Genomic DNA, 21,146 nt, shown 5'->3' with positions numbered 1-21,146 from the left:
GTCCCTGTGCTGGGGACCCAGGGTGGTGGTAGCAGTGGTTAGTGTACAGTCTCGAGAAAACAGGGCGGTGGCTGGGGGCTGAACTGGCCTCCATACACTGAGAGGGTTTTTAAAGTTGAATGACAAGGGCAGAGTCACAGGAACAACCCCAGGAAGAAGTCAGAAGCCCCTGAAACAAGCACTTCCCCAGTGAGGCCCCACTGTGCACCCAGGGTACTCATGACCACATGGCCCCAGGCTCTGCAGCCTGGCCAGAGACCACCGAGGCCCCGGGGAGCTTCAGAGTATACGAAGATGGAGATGAAGCAGCATTTCCGAGCCACGAGGCCCAGTGGGGCCTGGACAGAGGGAGCCTGGTGTTCATACCACCTCTGCCTTTCCAACAAAGTCAAAACACGGTGGGTCCTTTAAAAAATCCCCAGCACCGGGCACTTCAACTCAGACCCCAGGCGAGGCCAGACCCAGGAGATCGTGGCCTGTAGAGGGGACAGAAAGATGTACACTCCTGGAAGCGTCCAGCAACTTCGCTCTCGTTCAAGCAGCACCCCAGGTCCAGGGCAGGGCTCGTGGGGAGAGGAGCACGGGAGCTTCTTCCCCGGAGGTGCGGAGCTGCAAGCAGAGGCTGAGCAGCAGCTGGGAGTCTCCCGGAGGCCAGAACATTACTGGCCCCGTGTGCACATGTGCCTTCTTGGAGTCCCAAAAGGCAGATACCATGTATCCCACCAAATATCTACTTACAGATTGGGAAACTGAGGCAAAAAGCTCAGGTAATTCCCACAAGGCCACAGAGCTGGTAAGCGGTGGTGTTGAGATTCAGTGGCAACGGGCTGAGGTCTCCTGGGTGTGGTGTGGACCCTGATGGTGAGCAGGGTGGGGGCCTCCTCGAGCCCCCGTGGAATCAGGCTGTTTACTGTCACCTTCTCCTCGGCACCGGCCCCCCACCACCTTGCCGAACACCCTCCTGGGGCCTGTCCCCACGTGTCTCCTTTTCCTGGCCCTCTCTCAGGAGCTTTCCAAGCTGATGGCCTGACTCTGCCACCCCAACCCGGCAGCTGAAGGCCTTCAGGAGTGAGGCCATGCCCATAGTCCAGGTCTCCACTAAACCGCCAGCCCCTACTTGAGCCCCAAGCCTGGCTGCTTCTCCACGACACAGCTCCATACAGCCCCTGCCCTTCACCCCTGCCCAGGGAAATTTAGTGGGCGCGGTGCCTTGCCTGCTGCCCCACAGCAGAGAATGCTGTCCTGCCAGACACCGCAGACAGCAGCGGACACGCATTCTTCCCGAACCAGCCCAGATCCTGCCTCTGGGGCGAGTTCCCTGATGGGTGTTGACTCCGATCTACCCCGTGCGACACAGGGAGGGGGCTGGCCCTGCCTGCCCTGGGGACTCCTCAAGAGCAGGCTGGGGTTGCCTTTCCCGAGGGGTCCCCACTACGCCAGCCCGCGTCGGAGAAGGCGGGGATGGATGCAGAGGGTGGCACGTACCAAAGCCGATGAGGCCCAGCGTCTCCCCACGGATGCGGGCCGCTCCCGAGGCCACCTCTCGGATCTGCTCCACGCTCTGCACCCGCGTGCCTTCCCGCAGTGCCTGGTACAGCCACGTGTTCCTCCGGTACAGATTGAGGATGTGGCAGATGGTAGAGTCCGCCGTCTCTTCCACGGCTGCAGACGGGATGTTGCACACAGCAATTCCTAAAAGGGACGAGGCCAAGGCCGGAGATGACAAAACCTCAAGATCAGTGGGGAAGCCCCAGGGCTCCCAGCCTGCCCTCCTGACACGGGGTTGTTGGCACGGGGGGAGGCCCATCTTATCGTCTAGCAGACGCGGGGCTGGGCACGTGGGTGGCAGGCCCTCAGGCTCTGATGCTCGGGAGGCTCTAGCCCGAACGTCCGCCCCTCCCTCCCAAGGAGGACTTTTGCTCCAGGACGTGGCTCACGAACAGCCCAACTCCTATGGCTGATCTTGGGCCTGACTGGCTTCCTCCCGGGCTTGTGCTGAGTCCCAAGAAAGGACCTGGAGTGGCAGCAAGTTAGTGGTAAGTCTGGTAAGACCAGACTCCTCCAAATGGACCCCACTCAGGCTCAAACCCCTCAGGGTCTTCCTCATAGAGCTGGCAGGGGTGACAAAGAATGGCTTTTGGTTTTAAGGTGTGCTAACAGTTTGATGCAAAAAACATACGTTTTAAACATACTTGTTCCACCCCCACATGGATGCAAGGGCTGGCCCTGGGACAGAACTGATGTCGGAAGCGTATGCACAGTCATCCTGTGGCCGTGTTCAGCACCCTGCTCTGGGGGGAAGAACTAGACCAGACAGGATGCCCTCCCTGCCCCGTGGAGCAGCCTTCAGGGCCAAGTGCGGCTTGGGGTGAGCCCTCTGGCCCCATCCGAGCTGCGGAGACCAGGGTCAAGTACCTCCCAGCACGAGGCAACTGTGGCGTGGAGAGTTAACCCACAACAGGCAGAAAGGGCCCCGACATTTACCCTCCACAGCCAGAGGGCGTCTGGGGAAGAATGAATGAATGCCAGATACAACAGGGGTGCAAGAAGGCAGAGGGCCAGGCTGGGAACGGCCCCTCCCTACCACCCAACAGGTGGAGAACCAGACGCCTACTTGCTGCAGAGACCAGAGGGCCGAGCCAGGGGTGGGGCCCCAGGGGGTGGGCTCAGCAGCCAGCCTGTGGCTCCCAGTTGAGCTCTCTGAGGAGGGGTGTGGTTGTTTGGGCACCATGTCAGCCCAGGTGAAAAGGTTCCCTCCTAATCAGGTTTGGGACCCCCTAGGAAAGTGCCTCTCCCAACAAGGGTTGCCCAAGGCACCAGGACAGGGCCACCTTTAAGCCAACCCACGATTCCTCTATCTCAAGTCCTGAAGATTGGAGTGGGGACAGCGACCACCAAGGCAGCTTCTTGGGCTCTACTGGACAGGAAACAAGAGCAGTGGGCGCCGCAAACCCACTTTCTAGACAGCTGCATGGCTGTCTCCCTAAGAGGGCCACCCCTAGGTCTAAGGTCTTGAGAGTGACCCCCTCAGCAGGACACACAGCTCAGAGAAGGTGAAGCCACCGTGAGCAGGTCACCCACCCACCCAACGTGGCCACCGAGGGCTCCTCCGGGCCACAACTGCCAAGGGAACAGTGTGGCTGACTGTGACTGAGGCCGACCAACTTTCCCACGAGCTGGATGCCAGCAATCTTGCAGGAAACGGGCCTCGTTCATTTGAAATAGCTCAGCAGAGAAGCTGGGGCTTGATCACATGCCATGTTATTATTAGAGTCAGATAGACTGAGGCTGATGCCAGAGGTTGAAGATAATCTTTGGCGGTTGGGACAATTTGCATTCCTCGGGCGGGCTAAAGCCCAGCAGGGAGGCCCCGCAGCAGAATCACCCTCAAGGACACTGGCTCCGTGCTGCGGCCGGGGCTTGGCCATGCTGCCTGGTGTGAGCAGCAGCAGCTCCTCCTAGAAGATGGGCTGATGCCAGCTGAGACCCCGCAAGGCCACCTGTGTAAAGGCCCCCGGGTGGTGGGGCACAAAAAGGGAGGCTGAAGCAGGACATTCGGTCAGTCTTCTCACCGAACTTGGACATCCAGCTCCTCGGTTCCAGTGCTCACCAGAGTGCAGAGTCCCAGGACGGGGAGAGGGTGCAGGAGGAAGAGCTGCAGGCACTGCCTGGGATGGAAGAACCTTCCCAGCCCCACTGCAGCGGCGCCACGGCCAGGAACCTCCATAACCTCACCGCCCTCTCGGAGGCAGCGTCTTAGCTGTCCTACAACGCTCTGTGGATGCAGCCTCCCTTCTGGATGAGTCAAGCTGATCCTTCAAGTGCGACACGATGGGCGGCTCTGATACTCACAGGCTGGGCCTCCCAGTGTACATGGAGCCTGAAACACGGCACCAGAGAGGCAAGCTGCTTTGCTCTCACGGTCAGTGCCATGGTGCTTTCATCCCTTCAGGACTGCCACTGGCACGGGAACCGGATCAACCAGCTTGCTGGAGGCGGCGGGGGTGGGGAGGGGTGTAGGACCTCTCAAGGTCTTCCCCTCATGTCTTCCGTGTCTTCCTGGCTCGTGGGAAGAAGTGCAGGTGAGCAGCTTCCTCAAGGGCCTGACTCTCGCCCGTCATTCCCGAGCTGATGGCTCAGAACCTTGCGATCCCGGAAGGCTTCACCAGAGGCCTAGTGTGCTGCCTCGTCCAACACGGAGGGCTCTGTTTTCTGGGCCTGCCAGGGACCCCCTTTCACATCAGGAGGAGGGCCTGCCTGCAGCCACCTGCCGCTCCCAGCCCTCAGCACAAAAGGCCTGCTGACCGCGTGATGTGGGCAATGCCTTCGGAGACAAAGGACGTCTGGACAGAGGCTCATTTTCCGCCTCCAGAGTCTACATTTGAAAAGTGCCCTTCAAAAGGGCCCCACAGATGTCTTCCAAGCGACCTTATCAGATGGGACCAAGATCAATGAAAATTCACCACTCACAGCCCTTCAACATTTTCCAAAACCGCAGTCCCTGGTCCTGGTCGTCTTCTGTGGGTCTCAGAACTCAGGGAACACAACCTCCCATCTTGGCCCTCCTGGGCCCCCCGTCATTGAGGCCCTGGTTGGTGCCTTTCTAGCCCCACTGCCTGTGTGGGGCCCTTCTAGAAATGGAGAAATAGAAAGTTCCACAGGCAAGGACCTACCCTCTCTCCCTGGAAAGCAGCTGCTGGTCCAGCCGAGGAAGGTGAGGGTCAGCACCCATGTGGGCCTGGGAGCTGGGAGGTGAGGGGCAGACGTGCTGGAGAAGCAAGAGGTGTGTGGGGACAAGGATTTGAGAGCCCCTGGCACATGAAGCTATATTCTTCTCTGCTGTTCAAACTTGGGATTTCAGCTCTACCAAGAGCACAAAGGACATTTGTTTTCAAACAAAAATATCCTTGTTTGTGCCAGGGAAAGATGGAAAATTTTAGTTTATATTAAACACGCTTTTGAAGACTCACATCTTCCGGAGTCTTTGTTCCAATGGAGCGGCTCGGAAGGAAGCCATGGCTGGTAGCAAGCAAGGGGCGTGGGGACGGCGAGGGGTGGATGTGTGAAGCTGCTGCTTCCAGGACCCTAAGGGGTCTGGATCTCAGTGACCCTCTCTCCTTCCCTGGCCTTTTGCTCTGGGATTTGCCTGTGGGGCGGCCCCACCCCACTGTGTCCCGACCCCTGTGAGTACATGGGCAGCTCCACCACGGCCCGGCTCCCCAGCCCTGCTCCTGACACCAAGACCCACCCCCAGTGCTTCTGGTACCCGGGTGCTGCCCCGAATGGCAGTGAGGGGCTCAGCTAAGATTCCGACCCCAGGCTAGGGTTGTGGAGAGAAAGCTGGAGCCGATGGGGGTGGCCTCCCTGAAAACGTGGCCGGCGGTGCCCGAGGGCAGGATTCAGACGTACGTTGTGCTCTGCTCAGAGACGATCTGACACCCAGCCCGTCCCGGAAGCACCGGGGCCCGCTGGGGCCTCAGCCGATGGGACAGAGGTGGGGAAATGGCGCTCAGGCTATTCCTGGAGCACAGGAAGGGCTGTTCCGAGGCCAGGCTGCTGTCTGGACCACTGTGCCTGGGTTCCGAGTGGTTCTGAAGTATCCCTTAGCAGCCTCATGAATTTGGGGCACCTGAGCACTCATAAGGCAGAGTACAGCTCCCACTCCAAAGTGCAGGGGTAGCATGTTCCAAACACAGAGCAAGCACAGCGGCCACCCGGCCCTCTCCCGAGGGCGCTCGATGACAGCGGTCTGCTCCTCGTGCCTCTGCACTCAGCCCTCACGGGCTCACACCGGGTGCCAGGCAGAGGCCCCTCAACACGGCCCCAGCGCCTGTGGCTGGGGGTGCAATGAGCAGCTTTGACGCCCCCAACTCCGGGATCGCGCCTGTGCCTCTGCTTTTCTTTGGAAGCCTCTGTCATCTGCTGTGTTGGGCAGGGGGTCTACCTTGCTTTGGTGCCGACCTGGGTCCGATGCTGCTAGGGCTGCCCTCCCAGAGCGGGAGGCCCCGTTCCTGTGTCGACAGGGGTCTGGGGCTGTGTACCCAGCTGGGGTAGTTTAGGGGATGCACCCGGCAAGTGTGGTTTAGGGGACACGTGGCCAGTCGCATTCTCCCCTCTGGAGGTGGCACTGGGTGTTTCCAGATGGAGCCAGCAGCAGCTCGGTGCTGCCCTGAGGGCAGAGATGCATCATCACAGCCCAGCAGACCCCACACAGGAGCCAGCAGGGACAATCCTATCTGCGCCATGTGAAGGCAGGGCTGGCAAGGTGCTCCACAGCCCGGCCTGCAGGCAGCCACCTTGCTACAGCCAGAAGCGGCTGCTCTGTGGTCCCAGTTCCAGCTGCTTCTCCGAGCCCACCCAAGCAGGGCCCACGGAGCTCGCACAACTCCAGGCGGCCAGCGCTGCCTCGCACTCACCGAGCTCGCCGGCAGCCTTGATGTCCACGTTGTCATAGCCACTGCCTATCCGCACGATCACTCTCAGGGCCTTGAACTTCTCCAGGTCCTCCCTGGTGAGGGTGATGGTGTGGTACATCATGGCACCCACGGCTTCGTTTAGAACCTGTGTGGGAACAGAACACAGCGTCGGAGCCCCACCCCGGGCAGCCCACCGGCACCACTGGGCCTGGTCTCCTGGCCCTATTGCCCTTGAACCCGAGGCAGAGGAGTTCAGTAGGAAAGCAGGGAACAGAGGTTTTGGGGCCTGCTGGTGACTCGGGGCAACCTAATGGGGGGATGCTGGGGAGGGCCGGGGAGGAAACTGCCCAAGGTCAGGGCAGCCCCTGGCCGGGCAGGGTGGGCCCACCTTCTCGTGGATTTCCTGTGTGGACTGCGCGTCACAGAAGGCCACAGTGGCCAGGTCCTTCAGGATGGGCATCTCCACAGTGCAGTCGCGGCCGTCCAGCAGCGCCACCAGGGGGCGGGGGTGCAGGGGGCCGTTCATGATCTGGGGGCGGATACCTGCAAGGAGGGAAGGGGTGAGCACAGTGGGTGGGTGGCTGGAGGGGCGGCTCCCCACTCATCACCGTGGGCAGGGCTTGGGCAAGTGAGGGCGGCGTAGCAGCGAGGGCCCCACCTCTACCTGCATCACCTCCTGGCGAGCCACCGTCACGAACGGGGGCCCCCATCCCCACTTCCGATCCGCTTGCGGCTCTGGTTGGAGATGCACACGGCTGCTTCCCTGCCAGCAGACCATAGTCCCAAGAGCCTCAGGACCATGGGGCCCCGAGGCCAGCACAGGACAGCCCAGCACAAGATGGGCCCCCACGCCACGCGCCTCCCCACCTGCACCGGCACCAGCTGCCCTCGCACAATGTGACGGGGTAAGGCGTTCCTGGAGAGGCCCTGCACAAACAAGTGCCCTGGGCAGGCTCCTCCAGCCCTTCTCACCTGCGCTAGGTGGGAAGAAATGGTGAGTCTGGGGCAGGGAAGGTATGCCTGAGGGCAGGAGGCCTCTGGGGGCTCAGGAGAGCAAACTTCTCAAAGGACCACACAGCAAGCAGCTCTCTAGACAGGCCAGACCCATCATATTAATCCTGACAGACTTCCTGGTGCTGCCAACAAGGTGAAGGGACAGCTGTGAGGGCAGAGGGGCAGGGGTGACCCCAGGAAGGGCCCCAGTGGTCCTTCCCACAAGTCCAAGTCCAAGTTCTCTAGCAACTTCATCTGGACCAGCAAGGCTGCACCTAGATGTTCAGCAGAGCGGTGGAAGGCCTTCACCTGCCACACCACAGAGGCACGTGCTTGCGCCCCGTGCACACACAGGGCAGACACCCTGCAGGGCCCTCCCAGGACGCAGCGAGAGCCCCAGGGCCTCTTTTCTCTCGCTATTCTGTGCAGCAAACCCAGCCGGCTCTGAAGACCTCAGAGACAGAGAAGCAGCATTTTCTCCAAGAAAAACTGCCCCCTTCAAATCCATCCTTGGATTTTGTAGGTCCTCCTGACCATCTGCCCAAACCTCAGATCTTCACGACCCACACCCTGGATACAAGAGAACGGCATCTGAGTTCCAGAGGTGCAATCCGCTGAGATGCCAGAAAGGGGCAATGTCTCTTTTCCTGTCAAATTAGAACTCTTCAACCTCAGATGAAAGCTCTGGGGCTCATCAAGCTTTCAGATGTCCAGATCAGCCCTGATGGTGGCCTTACATCCCTGTCCCCTCCCTCCCTCCCTCCGAGGCGGGCCGGTTCAGGCCGCTGCTCCAGGCTGCGCCCAGCCTGGTGACCCACCATGGGTAACCCAACCAGGAAGGTGCGACATTCCTGGAATCGCTGGCCTTTGACCACAAGGCAGCAGGCTCAGGCTCCCACAAACAAAAGCACGAGTCTTCCGCAAAGGCCAGCTTCATCTGTGTGGCTGCCACCTTCCAGCCCTAACCTCCTCAAGGGCTCTTGGTAGTTCCCAATCTGGCCACTTGGTGGGGACGGTGATCGGGACCCCAGCCACGGGGGGCTCCTGCTGGACCACCAGGGCTCATATTCAGTTAGCCACACACTCTAGTAAGGAGCCGAGGAAGAAAATCCCCCTCCACTGGAGCCTACGTCTTGTTAAGACTAGACACGGTGCTGGGGAGGGACGGCCCAAGGCACCCGCAACTGGGCCTTGGGACAATCGTCTCTTTGAACACAAAGTACAAAAAAGGCTTTTGTCCCAGCCTCAGAAGAATGGGCTGGGGGAGCCAGGGCCACAGCCAGCCCTGCATGGCCCCCAAGCTGTGTGCAGTTCTCCTGCCACCCCTGGCTGGGAGAAATCGTAGTCCTTCTCAGCCCTGAGAGGCAGCCGCACCCGACGCTCAGACACCAAGGGCACACGTGCACCCAGTCACTCCTGCTGCTGCCCCAATGCCCAGGTCCCCAAAGCGGGGTGTCCGCATGAATCTGCACCAGGAAAACAGGGCAGGGCGGGGGGAAAATAAGGCAGGGACGAGGGTCAACGCCCCCACGTCCTCGCCAGCCCACGACCCATATGGGTGGACAGGAAGTATGCAGCAGAAAGCTGGACGCCCCCTCAGCTCATCCGCGGGGTCCACAACAGCACCGTCACCCGACAAGGAACCCGACACACATGGCTCCCACCTGGGCGCCTCTCTGCTGCTAAGAAAATGGTGCAACTGCCAAATTCCAAAAGATTCTTTCTCTTTCAGTAGACTCTTCTGGCCCCCTACTTGAGGTCTGAGGGCACAATCCTGTGGGGCCTGGCAGTCCTGGCCTCATCCCCCAGGCTATCGCTCCTGCAGGGTGAGGAACACCCCAACTTCACTTTCAGGGGTGCTGGCAAGATGGTTACTGGAGACAGTGCCTGATTATAAGAAATCCAAGCTGTCCACTAAACAGGAGCCACACAGGAAAACCACGCTGGGCGCAAGGTGGGAATCCAGAGCCGCCGATGCATCTGGGGAGCCTGAGAGGCCATTGTCACAAGATGTCCATCCATAGCATCATCAGTGCATGGATCCGTTACCAGGGTAACAAACTCCAGGTTGCCTAGCGATCGGCTTCCTCCCCGACACGCGCTGCCTTTCTCGTTGGTGAAACCCACCCTTTACCCTCCCTGATGGCCGGCACGCAGAGCATGGCTGAGGATGGCCCAAGAGACCTGTCCAAGGTCTGAGGCTCGAATCCTGGCAGCAGGTCCTTCATGGCAAGGTGGGAAAAGAGAAAAGCAAATGGGTTCCCATGCTGGGAAAAGATGCCGGGCACGACGGCCGGAGGTGGGGGGTTGGGAGTGGGTGAGGTGTCCTGCATGAGGTGCAGGGATATGGAGGCCACGGGAGACTCCCAGCCCTGAGCGCAAGCGCTTAGCTGGGACAGTGCCAAGGTTTGCTCTAGAAAGGAAAGCACCATCTCCCATGTGCCCCTTCAGTCCCAGAAGGAAACTGTCCACCTACACACCAGAGAATTTGGACTTAAATTCAAGCCCCTGCATGGCAGTCGCTGCCCCTACAGGCTTGCCTTGCCAGAGCCTGGGGCAGAGGTTCCTGGAATATCTCGTATGGAAGATCTCATATGGAGAGATGAAGGTGCAAACAGATCCCCCATCTTACCTCACACAGGATTCCTGACACCTGTTTCAGGCTTCTGACAATTTGAGTAAGTTTTTAACACATTAGGATGTAACTGACACATAGAGTAAGATTCATATACATTAAGATGGAACATGACCCTTTCAGGGATGTGGGGTCCCCAGGCCCAGTGGGGTGGGAGGATTGGGAATTTGCGAGGAGAAAGCCCAAGGCACAGTAGGTAACGAGGGCTTCCTGAGAACTGGGCTTTATGATAAAAAGCCAAGGCTTCCAGTTGCTATGCCCAGCTGAAGGCCTTTTCCATGCAGACAGACCACAAGGCTGACAGGAGTCCTACAGGGCTGCTGTTCCTCCCACTTCACAGCCCAGGAATCAGAGCTCAGGGTGGCCCCGTACCATGGTGCGCAAGCACGAGGTATGAGGAAACACTTGGGGACAAGGCTCACAGGGCCCTGGTGCCCTCTATGTGCTATTCTTCCTTCCTACCATCTCCCACCAGTAAACCTGCCTTGTCCATTTCAGGACAATTCCAGCTGCAACTGGACACATCAGGGAAACGACATCAGTGCCTTCCTGTTGACAGCCTGCCCACATTAACTGTGTAGAGCACAAAGCCCTACCGGCCCCCCTGGTATCAATTACTATCTGGTTTCAGGCTTGCGTGTGCACCCGTGCGGCCCCGCCCCTCCATCCGGGATGCGCTGTGCACCAGCTCGAGGCCAGTACCGACGCCCATCCCTGGGCCTGGGATTGCTTAGAGGTGCAGCTGCAATAAATAATTGTGAAATGAGAGATGCTCAGTCAAAAACAAAGGCAACACCAGGCCAAGTTGCTGGAGTTTTGTGAACAGTAACCAGACACTTGGGAAAATCCAAGTCCGCAGATCTCACAGATCCTAAGTCAGGGAGATCTCAGGGAGGATGCCGGGAGGATTCGGAGCTGGAAAACACTGCATTTCACTGTGGGGAGCTGCTGCTTTCTCGGATACAGGCGGACAGGCCTGGAGCTGACCTCCTGGCTCAGTACCATGCAAGGCAAATGGGATGTTCTCCTGAGCAGTCACCAAGGAGGAGGACTGATCCTGCCACAGAAAGCTGCCTGCAGTGTTTCTGAGACCCATTTTCCAGTCTTTCTAGACATTGTGTGAGCTAAGCCGACATCCTTTCAACAGAAATTCTCATTATTTAAAAATGATCTAAATGGGTTTCTGTTGCTTGAAGCTCAAGACAAACTACCCCAAGGGAAAGGTTTTGTCGCTTTCAGGATTTTAGGCTTCCACCCAAAGCAAAGCAGCTGCAATGACCATTTCTGACATACGAGGCAAAGGATGGCTCTGGCCTTTTTGTTTTTTCTTTTCTTTTTTTTGAGACAGAGTTTCACTCTTGTTGCCCAGGCTGGAGTGCAGTGGCACGATCTCCACTCACTGCAACCTCCGCCTCCCAGGTTCAAGTGATTCTCCTACCTTAGCCTCCCAAGTAGCTGAGACTACAGGCACGTGCCACCGTGCCTGGGTAATTTTGTATTTTTAGTAGAGACAGGGTTTCACCATGTTGGCCAGGCTGGCTTCAAACCCCTGACCTCAGGTGATCCATCCGCCTCGGTCTCCCAAAATGCTGGGATTACAGACAATGAGCCACGGTGCCTGGCCGGCTCTGGCCTCTTTTTTACAACTCACTAGATTTTATGGAAGTTTCCTGACACCGCAGCAGTCTTAAGACACCAGTGCTAGACTGGTGGGAGCTCAGTGTGGCAGTTCCTGTTCCTGACAGGGGCTGCGGCTGCCCAAGGACAGACGTTGGCCACATACCCCAGGGTTGCCCCATGAAACCCCTGCAGGTTGCAATCGTAGGGCTGACAGAAGCCGTCACATTCACGAGAAGAACCACTGCTCAGAGTCACAGCAGTGGCCTTGCAGGAGGGAGCCTCTGTGGAATGAAGGTAGTTGCTGGAATCTGCCAGGTGCCGTCACCAGCTGCCCTAACACAGATACTGTAAAAAGTACCTGGATCCTTCCACAGACGGGAGATCCAGGCAGGCCTTCCAAAGATCGCGACAGAAGGCATCATTCAGAGTGCTGCAAGCAGCTCCCAGCTGTAAAAAGTAAAGAAGGTTCCTCTTCAAAGACTTTCCTCCCCGTCTAATTAGGAGGAATAAATAGTAACTTCTCTTAGAGGCAAAATGTATTCAAAGACCTGTGCTAACATTCTCAAATATCTGCTAGCCGTGGTAAGGAAATCAATGTACTTTGTGTTCTTAGCTCCCACAATTTAGCCTAAATATTTGCCCTGGCATGCTTATACCGGTCCAAGCAAGCATGAGGTCATAGCCTGTTTCTCTTCCTTATTTAAAAGTTTTTTTTTTTACCTTTCTCAACATTCCACAAGTTACTTCCTCGTTCCTTTGTTCCCTCTACCTTTGCCTCTTTTAAAAAGTTCTAAGTTGCTAGCCAATCAGGACAAATACAGCATGTGAGGTCCCGTTCCAGCCAATGGAAACCGGACACAGCCACAGGGTGGACGCATCAGGTCATAAATGGCCCTGTCTCCTTTGTTCGGTGTACTCGCGTGGCAAAACTGCTGGCAATTGTACCCTTTCTGCAGGAAATGAAAATGGCCTTACTAAATCAATTACATTTATGTTCAAGTGCTATTTCTTTACGGCACCAAGGAACAAACATTTCAAACACAGCCAAGCCATTCAAGGCTTCATCAGCCCCTATGACCTGCAGGTGGCCTGGGAGGCAGGCGAGCCTAGCAGCCGGTGTGGCTCCCAGCCTCATGCACAATGATCCAGGTAGAAAGAGGAGACAAAACCACACAAACTCCAGAGGCCCGGGTGGGACAGGGAGGGACCCAACAGAGCCGTACATGAGGCCCCGCCTGCCTCCAAGGAAGCCCCACTTAATATCCCACCACCCTCAGAAAAGCTTCCTCTTAAATGCAGCCTGTTCCCCAACTAAATGGCCGCTTTCTGCAGTCCAGCATGCCTTGATCCTCACTGGCTAAGCTCAGCAGACCTGATTTCTAGAAAGCCAGACACAGAATCAGAACTAAGGTCTGCTAAGAGTATTATTTCAGAGGCTTGGGTTTCTACAATATTAAACTGAAAATTGTGACAGGGCCAAGCTGGGGGCCAGATACTGATGCTGGGACATACGCAAGTGCCTCTCAGACACTTGGCATTAAACTTGTAAACACAGCTGCCTCAATGGGTCTACAGGCCAGGCCAGCACACAGGGCTGTGGAGCTCTGAGTAGGGGAAGGCGGTCTGTGGGAGCCTCGTGTTGTCAAGGTAAGAGATGCCTCCCTTGCTTTGTAAACATGTTTAACCACGTTATAAAAGCTGTTCTAAACCGTCAGACGTGGGATCTAAACAACAACAAATGTTCTGCAGTTGGCTGATCTGGAATGTGAGCAAGCCACGGTGACTCCCCCTCCTTGTGCCCCCAGCAGCCGGGAAGGTGCCCGCCCCCACGGCAGCTGCAGAGAAGACTGTGGGAAACAGGCATCTCCCCTCTGCCTTTCACAAGAAGGACCACAGGAGCAGGTTGCTGATGAGCCGGTGGCTCCAGGAGCAGCTTCAAGGCATGATTTGGAAGAAAATCTGTGTTGCTAAGAGTGGCACTATTTTAAGGTTAAAAAAAAAAGAAAAAAAAAGAAAGCAACTGCTATTGGAAATCTCAGCTTTGTTTCTACGTTGTTATCTGCTTTTTCATTTGGCAAATGGGCTTTCTCTCTGCGTTGTTTCTGGGAAGCTGTCCCAATGTTGCGTCCACTTCCTTGCCCAGCTTCCCAGAGGCTGCGATTTCATTTTACAGTCTCAGTCATGTAGAGGTAGTATGTGCTCCCCTAGAAAGGAGAACCCAGTCCTCAAGTTTTAAGTGTCACCTGACACCCCCAACAGATTGCCAGGCTCATGTGCACACACCTCCTCCCACCATGCAATGCAAATGCGCAACACTTATCTCTCTTTCTGCATTCACAGCAGACATCACTAATCGATCCCCACATTCTTCCTGAAGCCAGGACCTCAGCCCTGGAGTGGCATCACACACACCAAGCTGCTGAAGACCTGGCCCAGCTGAAAATGATTTAACTCAACCTTGGACAAGGACTAGCCTGAACCAGGCACTGGAAGACAGAGTGAGGAGAGAATGAGAGAGCAGCGTGGTATAAAGTGAGTGCTGGGGAATTTAAAGAATGAAGTACACCTTCTAAAGTTAGAAACTGGTGATGAGCCGGGCGCGGTGGCTCAAGCCTGTAATCCCAGCACTTTGGGAGGCCAAGACGGGTGGATCATGAGGTCAGGAGATCGAGACCATCCTGGCTAACACGGTGAAACCCCGTCTCTCTAAAAAATACAAAAAAAAACTAGCCGGGCGAGGTGGCGGGCGCCTGTAGTCCCGGCTACTCGGGAGGCTGAGGCAGGAGAATGGCGGGAACCCGGGAGGCGGAGCTTGCAGTGAGCTGAGATCCGGCCACTGCACTCCAGCCTGGGTGACAGAGCAAGACTCCGTCTCAAAAAAAAAAAAAAAAAAAAAAAAAAGAAACTGGTGATGGCTGTGCCGTCACTGTGTACATCCTTAGCAGCTATAGGGATTATCCATATTTTCTCCAGTGAGGTACAATCAGGTAGGAAAAAGCTCGCAATCTGCTGCATATTCAGCCAGCGCACTCCTCACACTGAGAACACCAGGATCTTAGTCTTCCAAAGTTGGGCTCTTACTTGCGAACAATTTAAAAGGGTTTATGGCAAAGGGTTCATGTGAATTATCCCTCAAGTTCCCCCCGCCTTTCTGTAAGGAGGAAAAGACTGAGTGTTGGGAAATCCAGCTTCACCAGGGCCTCTGAGCACCCAGGGGCTGTGCTGTTTAGGGTGCCCCACAGCAAGTGGGCTCCCCAGAAGGCTGAAGGTGCCCCGTGGGGAACCTAGCTTTAAACTCCTCCTCGGCTTCTGAGTTTGGCATTCTCTGCAAAGTCAGCTGGAGGTTTGGGGAAGAAATGGCCACAGGAACACCTTGATAAATAAATTTGCTTCTTAAATAAAACATGTATCTGAATGAGTCACAATGTGACATGTGAGCGGCTCCCAGGTAATCTCCCTTGTAGCTCAGGTGACAGCTGGACACAGAGCTGGCGAGGCAGGAGGCTCCAGGTACCCCTGTCTTTATCCAGCCAGTCAGGTGCAGTCTGCTGCTCCCCAGAGCCTGGGCCATGTTCTCTGGCCCCCAAAAGCTTTCTGGGTGATCATGTTAATAACCAGGAGTATGTGTGGTATCTTCCACGGTTGGAAAGAGATGTCTAGAACCACACTATCAAGTTCAGAAAAAAACACAAAATACAAACCCCCTGAAAACAAAGCTCGTCTACAACCCTAGAAAGACAAGCACGTGCAGCCACTTCGACAGGTTCCTCGGCGCCCCCGGGGAAGCTGCAGCCCGCACCCCGCGGTGTCCACGCCCCGCGGTGTCCGCGCCATGCTGAACAGAGGAGCACGGGGCCCTGAACACAGGAAAGTGACAGGTATTTTCTCGTTTTGTAACACAGCTTAAAATAAAAAAACCAAGAGTGACGTTAGGTGCTTGAAAGCGTTTTTAAGCACTGGTAGCTTTTTGGAAGCCCACACACTGTCCTGTTGGCTGACTGTGGTGTTGAGTGTTCGGGCTCCGTCACCTTCACCTATCCCTGGGAGCAGCTCACGTTCTGGGGTGAATTTTTGCCCTGAGGAAGCAGGTGCCAGCCACCCGGGGCAGATCCAACAACCCCACCCAGCCCGTGTGAATGCAGACACTGCTGACTCACTGGGCCTGAAAGATCCGTAAAGGGACATCACCAAAAACGGTGCCTTAGAAGGCATTCCCACAGCGAAGCAGCCAAGGACGTGAGGCTCTGCTTCTATTTTTGGTGAGACGCGCTACGTGTGCGAGATTTCCCCAGTGTCCCAGCCTCACATGGGTGGTCCCTGGGCTCTAGGAGGGAGGACAGGATGTGGGGATAGAAGCCGGAGCAACAGCCAAGCTGGAGGAGCAAGGAGTGAGGATTCTGGCTTCCCACTGGGTGAGGCTCTGCAACATACCCTCCTGCTTCCCAACACGGGGACGGTCCCTGCAGGGACGGGCAGTCAGGATCTTATGCACAGGATGGGGACACTCTCAGCCACCACTCTGGAGGGGAACACACATCATCTGAGTCCCCTTTCCAATAAACAGTTCCGGTGGAATCTTCCAGGACTACTTGTTCTCTTCCTGCCGGCACGCCAAGGTCAGATGTGCCCTTGGGTCAGACCCCCACCTGCCTGTGCCTCTGCACACCCCGCTCATGTGGCTGCTCCTCCAAGCCTCTGTGGAAGAGATGAGCCTCAGGGCATCGCCAAAGACTAAATTGTTTTTCTTCCTTTGAGATGGAGTCTCACTCTATTGCCCAGGCTGGAGTGCAGTGGCGCGATCTCGGCTCACTGCAACCTCCGCCTCCTGGGCTCAAGTGATTCTCCTGCCTCAGCCTCCCAGACAGGGTTTCACCACGCTGGCCAGGTAGGTCTCAAACTCCTGAACTCAGGTGGTCCGCATGCCTCGGCCTCCCAAAGTGCTGGGATTACAGGCACAAGCCACCGCGCCCGGCCAAAAGACTAAATTTTAAGAAGCGCAAACCTTCCAAGGACAAAAAGGGGCTCCCCTGGGACTATCTGTTCACTCTGGTGAACTCACTCGTCAAAGCCAGGACCACCTCACTCACTCCCGCCCGGGAGCTGCCCACCTCGCCTCTCCAAGCTGCTGGCCAGCAGCAAAGAATGCTATGACTATGACGAGGGCTGTGAGGTCAGCGATGGGCCTTCTGTCCCACGGGTGGCAGCTGCCAGCATGTGGTTCCAGCCCACTGCTCTTGCACAGTGAGATTCTCAATTCAAGGGCCCAAGCTCCGAGTTGTGAGGTGGTCTGGAGCCTGTTGGAAAGACCACCGAGAATGCCCACCGTCTGCTTCGTCTCACCTGTAATGAAAATCGGCTGCCTGTAGCCAAAGGGCCGCCTGGGACACCCCCACTTCACATACCCTGTGTGGGCAGGTGCATTCTGTGCCACAGCAGTTAGACACACACCAGACTTTCCCAGGATGTGCCTGGAAGCTGGGGAAATACCTGGAAATGCCTGAAGCTGTAAAATACAAGTCTGGAGTCTGGTGCCTGGCCCACTGCTGTCAGCCTCTTTTCCTCAATTGGTTTTCAATACTTTATTGCAGCAATAAAATCACCTATGCACCCAAGAAGGCAAACACATGAGGAGTCGAGTTTCAGGTAATAAAGGGATGGTAAACAGTCAGCTCTTTATACCATACGCTGGGCATCATGACCGTGGAATAGAGCCTGTCCCATTTAGAAAGATGGTCACGGTCACTTCTGTTGCACCCTGCAGACAACCCTGTGCCATAGACGCTGCCATTTCCCCAGCAGGTAATGGAGACTGAGAGGTGGGCGGAACTTGCCCAGGGTCACACAGCGAGTAAGGGATGGAGTCAGGACTCAAACTCAGGCCTGACACCAGAGACCAAGCATGCCACCCCAGTGCCCACCGCACTGCAAACCACCTGTTGGATTGGTTCAACTCAACAAGCTCTGGACACCAGATAGACAGACATCATCAGGCCTGGCCCTCGGAAACAGACGGGTGATCTTGCCTCGGCAGGCTGAGGTAGGTCTTAAAGTTCTCTCTTTTACTGCGGGAATGTGATTGTTTTATCTATCAACCAGGCACACAAAATCAAGAACCAAGGGCCTGCGGCTCTTCACATGAGGCATGCGCTGTTTCCCCCCGGGTGTCTCTCTGGATCTTGCAGCCTAAAAGAGGCATCATTGTGGTAACTGTCATCAGAACCGCGGAGAACAGAAGGACGCATCCAAGCAAGTCCAAGATGCCACAGGATTGCAACTTGTGTGTGCTGGCCCCACTCCCCAAGCCGGATGCAGGGACACATGGTCCTTGTCACAGTGTCCTACTGCCCCAGCAGGCATTCATGGCCCTGGTGATAAGAAACCTTGTCCTAACCTGGACAACATAGTGAAATCCCATCTCTACAAAATTTACTGGGCGTGGTGCCACATGCCTGTAGTCCCAGCTACTTGGGAGGCTGAGGCAGGAGGATCCCTTGAGCCCAGGAGTTCAAGGCTGCAGTGAGCTATGAGTGTGTGACTGCACTCCAGCCTGGGTGACAGAGTGAGACTCAGCTCTAAAAAATTAATTGAAAAAACAAACACCTGATCCAAGAAATGGATCTATGTCAGCTTGGCCCTCAACACTGGCCTCTAAGAGGGTTAATGCGAGATTCAATGCACACGAGGTTGACCTTCCTTACAGGAAGCAACCTCTCGGGGGCCTCCCTGGCAAGTGGCCCAAACGCTCTGTGCCTCAGACGCCTGACCCTGTGGGCCTCTGGCCAGGCAGGGCTTGCCGAGATGGGAACACCAGGCCTCCAGAAAGCACTAACTTGGAAGGAAGCCCTTCCCCTAAAGTCTCGGGAAGAATGAGCTTGGGGAGCTGAGTTTCACCCAGTTCTGAGTTGTGGTGCCTAAGACCAGTGACCAGGCTCTCTCTCTGAGCCACCAGCAGCCGCTTTGCCGAGTAGGGACAGTCCTTTTCAGTAGTAACTGGAGAGAAGGGCCAATCATCAGGTCTCACCCCCAAGAGAATAAAAACCAAGAAAAGTGAGCGTTCGTCAACCCAAGCTCCCTATACCAGGCAGTTTTCCTAGAAGATACTCTGCGGCGTGGAGGGTGTTTACCGGCTACCATATATCTATTTCCTTGGGTAGAGAAAAAAAATGTGCTCCACATCCCTTGACAGACGGTCTGAGCGACCAGAGACCGAGGGAGCTTCATAGAGCAGCGCAGGGGAAACTTCCGTGGTCAATCCCGCTGTGATTGTTCGGAGACTCACTTCCCAGGCAGCGGATTCATGGTGCTAGACAACCAGCCAGCGAGGTGAGACACCCTGCTTGCCAGGAAGTGACCAACACAAAAGAAAGAACTACTCGTCCCTGCCCAAGCAAGGCCATTAGCTTCTCTTCGAGTCCTGCATTGTCCCCAGAAGAGCCATGGCCCAGATGGAAAAGCAGCATTGCTGGTTTTCATATCAAGGCAAAAATCAGTGGCAACCCCACAGGCCACAAGCAGGAAACGCGACATCTGTTCTTGAAACGGAGCCTTTGCTGTGCGGTCCGTGGTGTGGCCCGGCCATCCTCCCCTGCCCTGCTGGGGCCACAGCCGGGCTCCCTGGGTCCCCAAAGCACTTCCAAGAAGGCGCCTTGCCCGCCCGCTGCGTGGGCACTGCTGGTGGAGGTGTTGGGTGAACAGTTCTCAAGTTCTAAAAATGTGCCCCTGACAACAACAGAAGGGGATGTTTGAGAAAAATAAGAGAAAATAGAGATGAGAAAAGAACGAATGGTTGCCAGAGGAATCTAGCCGAGAGGCCAGCTGCTGCACGCTTCCTCACCGGCCACACTCGAGGCTGGGTGCTGGGCTGGTGGCGTGTCCAGTGTGGGCACGCACGAGGCTGGGTGAGATTCTGCAGAAATCTAAAAAGGCCACAGGCAACCCAAGATGGCACGGGACGGTCCAGCCTGACTTCTCACTGTGTGGAAGTTTGACAGCGCCTACTGTGCGCTGGGTACCAGGGTCCCTGCACCTCACAAAAGGGCTCTAAGCACCACCCGGGGTGACAGGGGGAAGTGGACGGTCAGAGTGCAGCGAGGTCGGGTCCCGATCAGGCTGAGGAAGGCCATGAGGCCGCGCCCGCCCTTCCCAGTGCCCCAAGGGACTTTCCCTCCAAGGTACAGGAAGTAGCAGCAACCAGGAGGGCAAATGCCTTGGATGTTCCATAAACCCACAGCAAGCCGAGCGCCACCGCCAAGTTCCAGGGGTCACCATCAAGTCCTGCCCGAGGGGACGGCTGCCCGTGAGTGCCGGGACCAGGAGCCCTCTGGATGGCTGCCCCGGCCGCTGGCTTCTCCCTTGGAATCAGATGGACCAATCCCACCAGTGCCCCAGAGAAATGAACAACACGTCCTCTGGCAAAAGGACCCTGAGTAGCCCGTAGCCTGGCAGTGCCAGTCTTAATTTTCTCACCATATTTCTCAGGCTGAATGTCCACAAAAGCAAAATAACACCCTCCTCCTTAGCTATGGCAGCCAAGGCTGAGACAGGAGAGGGAGAAGCCTCACGCTCACAGCACACTCTTGTTTTGCGAGTGGTCCTAAAACCCAAGAGGAAAGAGATCAGCAAGGACTGCTGTCCGGCAGGCCAGGGGCCAAGAGCGCTGTGCCCAGGCCCAGCTCACAGCCAGGAAGTGAACATTCTCAGCACAACAGCTGGCTGGACGCCGCCTCCATTCTTCTTTCTTCTCTTTTTCTTAAAATCTAATAACTTCTACAGCATCCTAGGCTCAGAGCCCAGTTTACAGGAAAACACTAGAACCCATCACAAAGGCATATTTATTCCTTCATATACAAAGCATCTAATAGGCAAATCCCCAGTGGGGAAATGTGTTGGGTTGAGAGGTCAGAGGTCAGCTCTAAGCACTGTGGATGGAAGGGGAATGGACTGGCCTGCGCTGGGCGGTTGGTGCCAACATTCAGCTCCGCAGGCAGAGCTTCCTTCCACCACGAAAAATCCCTGAATGCAATCCCTTAATGAGGCTGGGTCAGAAGAGGAGGTGGGAACCCCGAGGGAAGTCAGTGCCAAAGAACAGCTGACTGCACCAGCCAAGTGCAAGAAGAGCTTAACAGCTTCAACTAGGATGAGGCCCTGGTGAAATTCGAAGGTGACATACAGGAGGCTGTCGACGGGCAGCGGAGGAAGGTGGTGAGGAGCAGGGAGGTAATGCCAGAAAGAAACCGCAAACTAGCGCTGATGCCGCTTCTTTGGAGAGGCAATAAAGGCAGGAGAAACTCACCTCTGCTTCTGAGCAACGGGTTAATCGGTCCCATCTTACACAGTGTGATTCTTCTACGTGATCAGTTTCCCTCTTTCTTTGGTTGCTAGGAAGCTCACAGCAGAATTCCCATCTATCCTTGTGTACAGGACTGCAGGGGACGCTGTGTTCTGGTCCCACCACCCTCCCTCACCTTTTCCTACATTTACTT

General features: G+C 56.2%; 1 protein-coding gene across 11 annotated transcripts in view; it reads right to left on the bottom strand.

Annotated features, from left to right (window-relative positions):
- The window catches only part of LOC105470205 (C-terminal binding protein 2), a 172,599-nt gene that overhangs the window by 7,871 nt on the left and 143,582 nt on the right, over positions 1-21,146 (bottom strand). For 10 of the 11 annotated variants that reach the window (XM_071068955.1, XM_071068952.1, XM_071068959.1 and 7 more), the window contains 3 exons: positions 6,805-6,959; positions 6,417-6,561; positions 1,486-1,692 (listed from right to left, as the gene is read on the bottom strand). In XM_071068955.1, the coding sequence (XP_070925056.1) occupies positions 1,486-1,692; positions 6,417-6,561; positions 6,805-6,959 (507 nt within the window). Of the gene's footprint in view, positions 1-1,485; positions 1,693-6,416; positions 6,562-6,804; positions 6,960-9,073; positions 9,497-21,146 lie in introns of those variants that run through there. The other variant, XM_071068960.1, reaches the window with a different exon arrangement.

This window comes from Macaca nemestrina, chromosome 9, assembly GCF_043159975.1.
Source record: "Macaca nemestrina isolate mMacNem1 chromosome 9, mMacNem.hap1, whole genome shotgun sequence".
NCBI lineage: Eukaryota > Metazoa > Chordata > Mammalia > Primates > Cercopithecidae > Macaca > Macaca nemestrina.
The sequence above is the reverse complement of the archived record's forward strand: the minus strand, read 5'-3'. Positions and strand labels throughout refer to the sequence as shown.